The sequence below is a fragment of the Trematomus bernacchii genome, unplaced genomic scaffold, assembly GCF_902827165.1.
Source record: "Trematomus bernacchii unplaced genomic scaffold, fTreBer1.1, whole genome shotgun sequence".
NCBI lineage: Eukaryota > Metazoa > Chordata > Actinopteri > Perciformes > Nototheniidae > Trematomus > Trematomus bernacchii.
The window spans coordinates 878,561-890,370 of NW_022987876.1; the positions used below are offsets into that span (position 1 = coordinate 878,561).

General features: G+C 38.3%; 1 protein-coding gene across 1 annotated transcript; it reads left to right on the forward strand.

The window, feature by feature from the left end:
* Positions 1 to 211: 211 nt before the first annotated feature.
* Positions 212 to 2,165, forward strand: LOC117469528 (olfactory receptor 5B17-like). The gene is made up of 2 exons (XM_034113956.1): positions 212 to 723; positions 1,709 to 2,165. Exons 1-2 carry the CDS (start codon positions 212 to 214, stop codon positions 2,163 to 2,165), a joined length of 969 nt encoding a protein of 322 aa, XP_033969847.1.
* Positions 2,166 to 11,810: the final 9,645 nt, after the last annotated feature.

An 11,810-nucleotide genomic window follows, 5' to 3' on the forward strand; every position in this document is an offset into this window, starting at 1 on the left:
AAAGCTTATTAATGATTTATAAAGTGTTCACAATCTAAATAATATATGAATTACAAACTATTCGTAAACCTTTTATAAGGGTAATCTTATTGTAAAGTGGTACCGAAGATCCTTTGTACTCCTGTAGTTTCCTTTGTTTGTAAAGTGTATTTAACTTTGCACTGCACATCACAGTCACTGTTCTCTCTCTGCAGGATCCTCCCCTCGCAGAATGGAGAACCAAACTTTAGATTTGGATGTTCTAATTGTGGAGGGGTTGAAGGTCACGCCTCAGTCCTCCGTCCCTGCCTTCATCCTCCTCCTCCTCATCTACATCTTCATCATGGTGTCCAACATCGGCCTGGTGGTTCTGATCAGCATGGAGCGCAGCCTGCACCAGCCCATGTACCTGCTGTTCTGCACAATGAGTATTAACGATGTGTTCGGGGCCTCCGCCATCATCCCGAGGATCCTGAGTGACGTGTTTATCCCCATGTCTCAGCGCTTCATGTCCTATGATGAGTGCGTCCTCCAGGCCTTCTGTGCTCACTTCCATGCATGCATCGCTCACACCGTGCTGATCATCATGGCGTTCGATCGCTACGTGGCCATCTGCAAGCCGCTGCGTTACGCCACCATCATGACCCACAGGATGGTGCTGGGTCTGTCGGTGTGGGCGTGGTCGATCTCTTTCCTGCTGGTGGGGATCCTCATCGGCCTCAGTGTGCGTCTGTCTCGCTGCAGGTGGTTAAATTGTCTAAGATGGGTTCGTGTAACAGTAAACCAGGGGAAAATGTGTTGTCTGGGGATTCAAAATGGATGAAAGAGAAGGATGAAAGGAATATAAAAAGCTTAGAAAACTGTCAAAAGAACTATAATTTCACGGGAAGACTAGATAGAGGAATGTGAGAATTTGGCTAGGGATATTGTCAAATATCTGGAACAAACTCCCAGAAACCTGCAGGTCCGCTGCAACTCTTACTACTTTTAAATCCAGGCTGAAGACTTTCTTTTTGCTGTTACTTTTAATTGAACTATTCACATCTTAAACTGCACTGTAACTTTTATTCATGTTTTATTATCTTTGCTTTTTAATGTTTCTAAGGTGTTTTATGCTCTTAATAGAGTGCCACAGTGACGCGTCCTAAACCCCGGAAGTAAGCTGCGCATGGGTTCCTTTGACAAAAAAGCAATGCAATTTCTCCATAGGATTTTGGAAAATAGCTGGAAATAAGGTCTGTGGTTGACACACATTTAAGAGACGGATCACGTTTTGTTCAGTCGGATAATCTCCACATGTCTACCCTACCTTTATCATTTTCGAATCATAAATCTAATCGATAGATTTATGATCGATAGGTTTATGATTATCAAAATTCTATGGAGAAATTGCATTGCTTTTTTGTCAAACGAACCGGAAGGAGTTTACTTCCGGGTTTTAGGACGAGTCACTGTGGCACTCTATATCTTTCATTTTTGTAAAGCACGTTGAATTGCCGGTACCACTTTACAATAAGACTACCCTTATAAATGGTTCATGAATAGTTTGTAATTCATTTATTAATCATGTTGTGAACACTTTATAAATCATGAATAAGCTAACAACCTAATTCATAACCTTATTATAAACCCTTTATGATTCCTTTATAAGGGTAGTCTTATTGTAAAGTGGTACCGAATTGCCTTGTGTTGAAAAGTGCTTTATAAATAAACTTGCCTTGCCTTGCAGGAGGGTTATCCTCAACCCGTTCTGCGACAACGCCTCCTTGTTCAAGCTGTCCTGCGAAAACGTTCTCATCATCCACATCTACGGCCTCGGCACCGCCATGCTCATCCTGGGATCCTCCCTGTGCAGCGTCATGCTCACCTACCTGAGCATCGCCATGGTGTGTCTGCGCAGTAAGAACAAGGCTCTGAACAGCAAGGCGCTGCAGACCTGCGCCACTCACCTGGCCGCGTACGCCATCCTGCTGTTCTCAGGCTGCATCATCATCATCCTGCACCGCTTCCCTCACCTATCGGATCACAGGAAGCTGGCGTCCATCTTGCTCCACATGGTCTCTCCGGCTATGAACGCTATTATCTACGGACTGCAAATCAAAGCAGTTCGAGAAAAGATTATCATCATATTCAAAAGGAAAACCCCTGGGAAAGTGAAGGTAAAGAATTGTGACGGTCAGAAATGAACAAATGGGAATTAAATGTAGTTAAATGGTGAGGAAAATGTCCTGTTATCTAATGTTTTGGACATTCTCATGTTTATTTAGACACAATTTTGCGTCTCTTCTCCCACTTTGTTAGTCACAGTGTGCAGAACATAAAGATGGCCGTCTCTTACGTTAGAAACATTCCTGACTGTTGCTTTAAACGTTTTAAATGATATTCAGGGGTTTTTCTAGAAAGATATAGTATGAGTACTGTGGCGCTGATCTTGTTTATAAGATGTATAAATTATCTCGAGAACCTATTTGATACTCAGATTTCTTTCTGTTACCCCGTGCAGACAAAACCCTGTATTTTATTTAAGGATCAGATGCAACCAAAGGCACAAATTGATCTTCAAAGTCCTGAAAGATGTTATTTAATAGCTTCTTTGCTGTCTTGTTTCCATAAGATGGTAGATATATGATAACGTAAAGTATTAAATATGTGTCTTCACTCTATATTGCTCAGAGAAAGAAAGGGTAATGTGTATAATAAAAGAGTCAATATTTATACTTTATACATGTTGTCTGTCTTTATTTATTATGAATATATCAGCCTGTCCTCCTACAAAAAAGGACCATATAGGTCGATTGTTCAGCCGCATATTACGACCCAGAGTCACGTTTTAAAATGTAGCACCTCTAGTGGTCGTGTAAGAAACAACATGCTCCCGTTGATTGCAAACGCTCCGGAGATTCTGTTATTCACAAATAACCCTCTCTGGAAAATCCTAAATTGTGCAATAGTTTGGCCATTAAAATGCTTTTTGATTAGATTTCTAGCGAGAGGTGTATATTGTACTTTTATAATCTACGTCCAGTGGATGTGTAGGATCTATAGTTTGATAGATATTACGAAGATGATTTGAGGTCTCGCCTGGATAACGTGTATATGAGGCAGCTTCCATGTAAAGTTAGCGTCAACCAGGGGCGGACTGGGACTACAAATCAGCCCGGGACTCTCGACCGGCCCACTTCGATACCGCCGGCCCACCTCGGTAAATTATCAACGGGGGGGGGGCGTGCTAGTGAGTTATCCCACCTCGGTGCCGCAAGTAAATACCGCGAGGACATTGTCGACGTGGGGGGGGGGGGGGTGCTAGTGAGTTATCCGACCGGCCCACATCGTCCGACCACTTCAGTACCGGCCCATCGGGATTCGTCCCGAACGTCCCGATGGCCAGTCCGCCCCTGGCGTCAACCCTCACGGGGTGAAAACAGTATTTCCGGTCTCGAAGTTTTCAAAATAAAACCGGTAGTATTCCCCTCACTGTCAAATGATTACACAGTGATATCTGCATTACTCATCCACTAAAAAACACCAGTTTATCCTTGTTAATTACACAATATTGATTGGTTTAAATTGTGTACAATGCTTTTGTGTTTTTAACCTTCGATTCGGAGAAACAAATAGTTTTTTCGGAGTGTAGACACTACAGAGTTTCCGAAGACACTACACTACCCAGAATCCCCAGCTATCGTTTGGGACTACAACATCCGCCTTGCTTTACAAACCCCGTGATTAGTCCTCAAGCTCTGTGATTGGATGTTGGACTTGCAGTGCGACAAGGTTACGCCGAGCGTCAAACAGCTCTTTGAAATGGAATGGAACCACGGCAGACTATCCAACACTGGACTTGGACGGGTCCAGCCCAGCCCCCCCCCCCAGAATTACACATGCTGGCTATTGTGTGTTTCGCAACATGTTCTATGGCACGTCTCTACTGGGAATTGTAGTTTTAAAAGACGCCAGTATTACACTGTTTACACCCCTGGAGGTTTAGGGGATATGAAACACAGTGGTGTTATCAAATTTAAAACATATAATTAATACATTGGTGAAAATTGCTTGTGTCCATAATGGGCAGCATTAATATACCCACCTGACAGCTCAGGTCAGAAGAGCTTTATTTAACAGCTGGTCTTATGTCTGTGACCCCTCCTGTTGTTCATTGATAAGCCTGAAACATGCACTTGTCAAGGTTCAGAGGTAAATTTTGCAAATATGGCAGTAGCCATCGATCATCTTAAGATAAGATAAGATAAGATACTTTATTGATCCCAAGTTGGGAAATGTTTTTGCTACAGCAGCATGTACTACTTTGTTCTACTCCACTACAATTCAGAGGTTAACCTGGTATTTTTACTCCACTACATTTATTTTAGTTACTTTGCAGATTCTGATTAATGATGTGAAATATAAACAACCCTTAAATCAGACTTTAGTTACACCTGAGTCAAATTCAGGGAAGGTGATTGTCAAGGGCCAAAATAAACTATGCAATATATTAGACGTTAAGTACTTTGTCAGACTTAATATTTATCTGTTGATACCCCCAACGTTTTTTTCTTATTCAAAAGAAGAACTTAACTTAACCTGTTAAGCCCTGAGTCTGTTTTTCAGGTCTCAGGCTGGAAAATGACATTCCCAGAACAAATGACCATATCTTCCCTTCTAAAAGGGTTAAATTAATAATCTTTTTTCTCAAAGTAATGATAAATGTAGAAAAGTCAGAACAATATAGATGTTTTTTATTTTAACGAAAATTCAGATTTTACATAGTAAAAACCTGTAAATTATAGTGTCCGTCCAAAGATTCTTTTTTACTTATAGTGAAAACTACCCTTGGATGATGGAAAGGTAGACTAAAAGCTTCAGGAATCCAAAGTACAACATATAATAAGTACCCTGTATCAAGATTGATGCAAAACAAGTGACATTTGACCTTTTTAGAGAGGTTTAGCCAAAAAAACTCCACCTCTGAGGTGATTTGGGTGGAAATGTTTTTTTTTCCATATCTCTGGCCCCCCTTTGTCGATTTTGATGGTTGACACCTCTTTCTGACCGTTAGAGCCAATAGAATCGAAGGGGGACACCCCCACACACATGTTGTAAAACAAAAAGGTGGGGGCTTCGCACATGTAGTTTAGCATCAGAGCAAACTACACTCTAGCTCTGACATCTAGAAACGGAAAAGCAGTTTTATTGCTCATGGATTATCAGAAATCATTTCAAAGGGACACAGACACATTGGATTAACCTATGGATTAACTTCAGCAGAGTTTTTTATCGTTTTAATGCCATTGAAGACCACTTTGGAGCAGACTACAGAGACAAGGTAACCATGTTAGCATTTTTAGCTACCTAGCGCCACATGTTTTGATGTCTGTTTTTGTTTATAACGTCGCGATTTCGTATAATTTAGTGATAATGAGGGTATCCTTCGATTCTGTGTCACCTCACGATGTGAAACGATGTCATGGATGTGGAGAAAAGATCAATAATAAGGTTTTGTGAGTGATTTTCGGTGCAGTAATCTGTTGCTCGCTCGTTGCTAATTCAGAGGCTCAGCGTTAGCATTGTTGATGTAAAAATGATCAGTTAGATGAGTTTCTTCCCGTTACATGGATATAAAACATTCATAGTTTATTAAATGAACATGCCCTCAGACACTGTTTCCTGCAAGATGTTGTGGCAGTGCCCCGGTACCGGGGTCTCTCGGGCTTCACAGGTTAAAGTATTCTTTAATGTTTAAATAAAGCCTTATTAGTTTGTCTGTTTTGCACATCCTCCTATTAATATCTTTGGACGTCCTGCACTAAACTGTTTTATTGTAGAGATCACTACAGTATCTTCTTGATATTTTCTATTCTATATTTCTAGCATTGACCTTCTACTTTCCCCCTATTTTGTATGTAGGCTACTCTTAATATTTAAATGTTTTCATCAAATATAACATTCAACAACAAAATTCAATAACGTGCTTTAACCACTAGGCGGTGCGGGTTAAAAAAAACAGTGACATAATAATATCAGCTATTGAAATTCTGAATCCATAGATGTGTCTCCCATCACCCAAAACCCCTGACTATTCTCTCAACTCAGTATTTACATTCTTTAATTCAAAGAAAATCAGTAATATCTTTAAAAACTACAAGTCCCTTTCTATCAGCTGTGCACCGTTATGGTGTAAATATAGCCTATCTACCAATTGGATCAAATAAAAAAGTCAGCCGAATTAGTGTTGATACTGCAAGGAGCAACTCGGTATCACGGCAAGACGTGAACATGTGACGATCTACCATGCTGGGAGACGTGAATATGTCACGGTTTCGTCCCTTCAAACGTGACAGTTACACGGTGTTGTTAACATGGCCCAACCAGTGGAGAAATACCCGGAAGTGCCAAGCAAATGCTCTACCAAGACTATTGGTCGACACCTCTTTTAGCAGAAACAAAGGCTACATTAATGTATTAAATCGATGTTAATCCCCTTCAAACGTGACAGTTACACGGTATTGTTAACAGGGAGAAATACCGGGAAGTGCCAAGCAAATGGTCTACCGCGCCTATTGGTCGGTTTTTATTGTCAAAATTAGATGTCTTTAAAATATTTGTTTTAATCGTCACACTCGATTTTGCCGATTTTCTTGTTACTCTAGCTGGTCGACACCTCTTTTAGCAGAAACAAAGGCTACATTAATGTATTAAATCGATGTTAATCCATGTGTGTGGATCATAGACTGTATATATAAAGGTGTGGATGTGGAATTAACGGACGTGACGTTGTGCGATTGCGTTGCCAGGCAACAGCTTCGGTTCATGTTAATTTACAAACTCTTCAACTAGAACCGTAGTTATATTTAAAAACATTTTAGAAGGCCTCACGAAATACTTTAATGTAAATTTAAATTTAAATGTGAAGGAATGTGTGTATAACAAAATACAAACGTCATAAAAAATACCGGAAACAGACGTAGGCAAGGTCTTCAGCTCGGTGATTCGATAGTTTAGCCGCAATGCACGTTGGGAAATCCGAAAACATTTTTTAAAAATAAAATAATACTTTATTCCGAGTGTGCTTGCTTTTCTCTTTGAAAGTCATCACATAACGGCATTGTAATACATGGTTCGGCTGCATTAAATATTACATATCTGCCGTAGTTCTGTATTTATAGAGCCCTGATGAGAAGACTTCTGGACAAACAGGAAGCACTGCCGCCAAAACTGAAAACGTGACGTGGATCATAAATATATCAGCAATTAAACAACATCTTAGATTTCTTTTCACACAATACGTCTCCTTGCAGTATCAATACTAATTCGGCTGACTTTTATATTTGATCCAATTGGTAGATAGGTTATATTTACACCATAACGGTGCACAGCTGATATAAAATGACTTGTAGTTTTTAAAGATATTACTGATTTTCTTTGAATAGAAGAATGTAAATACTGAGTTGAGAGAATAGTCAGGGGATTTGGGTGATGGGAGACACATCTATGGATTCAGAATTGCAATAGCTTACTGTTTAATGACGGATATACCTTTCTGTCTGTGATGTTTTACAAATCAGATATTAGAAGTAAAACATGTGAAATAATTAGGGCTGTCAGTCGATTAAAATATCTAATCGCGATTAATTGCATGATTGTCCATAGTTAATTGCGATTAATCGCAAATTAATCGCACATTTTTTATCTGTTCTAAATGTACCTTAGAGGGATATTTTTCAAGTTTTTAATACTCTTATCAACATATGAGTGGACAAATATGCTTTATATGTTTGTTTATTATCATTTGAACAATGGCAAATATTCTCATGAATATTAAACACAACAACCTCTGAACATTACAAATATTCGCCTCAATTCAACCTGGAACCTGTCTCATACAATAATACAATACAAAGTGTGTGTGTGTGTGTGTGTGTGTGTGTGTGTGTGTGTGTGAGTGAATGTGAATGTGGAGACACTGTGATGGATCGTTGGAGCTATGTGCAGCTCAAGGCATATATGCTCGAACGGGAGCTGCCTGGACGCTGCAATCATGTTGCGCGCACTATCCGTGCTGAGTGTGCTGACTTTTCGTACAATGTCCCACTGTCTGGCTACCTGCATAAAGTCAAGTGCTCGGCGCAGTTGTCGGCGAAATGTCGCTCCTCTGTTTTCATTGAAACAGCTCCTTATATCCGTTAGCGCAGCTAGCTAGCACCAGATGCTAACGACAACAACAACACGTAAGGTGTGCCTCGCTCGCGCCACACATACACACACCCTCCCGGTCCTCCCGATGGCCAGTCCGGGCCTGCCGGTGAGCGTGGAAGTGTGGTCTGCCACAAGCGGGCGGCAGGAGCGGGGCTGTCAGCATCAGCTTGTAGATGGTATTTTAAACTCGATGCGCTCTGAAACTACGCGGCGGCCGAGGACAAAAAATACACATGCGTTAATCGCGTTAAAATAATTAGTGGCGTTAATTTTTTTTTGCGTTAACGCGTTATTAACGCGTTAACTTGACAGCCCTAGAAATAATATAGCAATATCCTGTACAATTATGTGAAAACATGAATAAAACTACACATCTTCAGATGTTATACATACACAAGTGTCCTACACTAATAATACAAAGTTATTATGGCTGTGTGTACCTTGTGTGCACCGCCTAGTGGTTAAAGCACGTTATTGAATTAGTTGTGTATATGATATGTCAATGAACCTTAGAAAATCTTGAAATCTTGAAAGGGATATGCAAAATAGCCATTATATACCGTCTTTAATTAACTATTAGTAGAGAATAAGGAGTAATGAATATACTTTATAAGGATCTGCAGATAAATGTTTAGTCTTCTCAAGCAGCAACTATCAAATATCTCTCCTGATTGTTGGCACTTGACAATCACCTTTCCCTGAATTTTACTCAGGTGTAACTAAAGCCTGATTTAAGGGTTGTTTATATTTCACATCATTAATCAGAATCTGCAAAGTAACTAAAATAAATGTAGTGGAGTAAAAATACCAGGTTAACCTCTGAATTGTAGTGGAGTAGAATTGCTGTTTTGTTTAGTAATGGATATTGAATATGGAATAAAGGTTTTGACAAGACCTGGTGTAACAATAATCAAAAAGGACATTAAAAGAGCTCCAGATGTTAATGATCTAAACAAAACAGCACACCTGAAATGTATATTTAAATACTTTATTAAGGGCAGTGAATTCGTTTTTTCTGTATGTTTTTCAAATCAGTGTTATACAGTAAGTGTCATACACAGTGTTACATTGCTATTATTATCCTTAAAATAAAAACATAGAAAAACCTATGGGAAAAACACAAAAGCATTGTACACAATTTAAACCAATTAATGTTGTGTAATTAACAAGGATAAACTGATGTTTTTTAGTGGATGAGTACTGCGGATATCACTGTTAAATCATTTGATCATTGGTTTTATTATGAAAACTTCGAGACCGGAAATATTGTTTTCACCCTGTGAGGGTTGACGCTAATTTTACATGGAAGCTGCCGCATATACACGTTCTCCTGGCGAAACCTCAAATCATCTTCATGATATCTATCACACTATAGATCCTACACATCCACTGGACGTGGATTCTAAAAGTACAATATACACTTCTCGCTAGAAATCGAATCAAAAAGCATTTTAATGCCAAACTATCCTACAATTTAGGATTTTACAGAGAGGGTTATTTGTGAATAAACGACCCTCTGTAACGTTTGCAGTTAACGGGAGCACTAGAGGTCGAAAACTTTAAAACGTGATTATAGGTCGTACTAAGCGCTTGAACAAACGACCTATTTGGTCATAATAAGGGCCTGAACAATCGGCCCATTTGGTCGTATGAGTTGGAGGACTTGTTGGAATATACCATTGTGTTTTAATTGTTAAATCTAGTATTTATGAATAACAAATATTCACAGGCTCCTCAGTTGCCATGTAATGTAACCATGATGTTTTCAAATGTATGGAAAGGGCAATGAAGGAGTTTATGTTGAAATAAATGGGATTATTGTTTTATTTTTGTACAAAATTGCAATCGAGGATCCCACTTATTTTGGTATTGACTTCTACATACAGATGGAGCCTCTTATTTTGGACCCCAGCATACAGCTTCCTGCCGACTGCCAGCCAGTTGCCAGCCAGTTGCCTGCCAAAGACCAGTATTCAGGAATGTTAGGCCCTCCCACTATTCTCCAATTTCAGGGTTTAACCAGGAGATGGCGCTATATATTAAATAACTAAGACTTAGTTTTTCACAATAGAAAATGCAGATATTATATAAAAAACTAAAGTTAAAATCTTGTTTTTAATGCCCCAAGAGCAATAACATCTTGTCACAAGCTTTTTGGAAGAAAAAGACTGACTCAAGAGACCTGTAGTTGACTAATTACAGGCCTCAATAAAGTTCTGCCATTGGTTGTGAAAAACAACGGTGGACATAGTGGAAAGTGAAATTGACATTGTCGAATTTAATAAAAATACAAAATAATGTATCTGTGTACGTGTTTTACTATGTGATCTGCACTTATCAAACATCTAATTAAGGCGAGACACCCCAGGTGAATAGGGTATTTTTAACTTAAAGATATCAGCTAAATATTTCTCCAGTTAATTACTTACAATAAGGCAATTGTTTTTTGTATTACAAGTTTTCTGAAATAGCATGTTTAAATATCCAAATGAACCATTATCTCATGAAATATGCGCATATTTTAACACATTTCAGGAACCGAAATCTGAACTTTGGATAAAGCCAGGATCAAAATTATTGTTTCATTTTGTAGTCATATTAGTATCTAAGGCTTTTACAGAAGGGATTTTGGATATCTCTTTGTATCACTCCATAAATCAGAAAATACTGTCAACAGCCCTAAAATATCAATTTTCACCATGTTTTTAGGTATAAAATGTTATATAATTCAGGCTATGAATTATATATGACCAAACCCTTCTGTAAAAGCCTTCATAATATTGATAGGAATATAACTGGAAGGTTTGGTGTATGTAACTGCTGAGTGATTCTACAATTTAGGGTACATTCCATGTCCATTGATGTCCATTGATGATAATTATAATTATTCTAACTATTTTCTTCAAAAATATCATATTTTGCCTATTATTGGAAAGCATGTTATAATATCACACAAACATTATGTGCATCCTATGCTTTATTTAGCTTGAAATGTGTCATGATGTTCTTAAATTGTCAGTTTTTGCTATGTCCGTTTTTCAGTTGAGGGTGTCTTGGATTCAAAATAATGAATAAAAACCATTAAAGTAAATTTAAAAAATGATTCATTTATTTCAAAAGTCTAAATACTAAAGAATAATAACATATTTTTAATTGATTTCCCCCTTTAAATAATTTAAATATCTTAATATATGAATGTCCGCAAAAGTTCTGTCAACTATGTTACTAACAGAACTTCCCCCTTTAACTCAAAAATTGTTTGTCCCAATACCATGTCACCAGCATCACATGATGCCATGTTCCTCTTTGGCAGACATTTTGAACACACTGTGGTGATTGTCCTCTACATTTTTACAATATTTTATGTATAATAGCACATGGTCAATTAATATACTCATTGACAATCAACAATGTTACGTACATTGTTATGGTTTACAATTGTTTAATGATTTTAATTCAATTATATGTGCAAATGTGATGTTAACCTGTTCAAGAAAATGACATGTGGTCATCCAGGCAAGGCCTACCATTGAAATGATGGGTCAAAATAGGGAAATTGTCAACTAGGTTACCTGTCAACTAAGTTACCCAGTACTGTAATAACTGTAGTAACTTAGTTGACAGGTAACCTAGTTGAC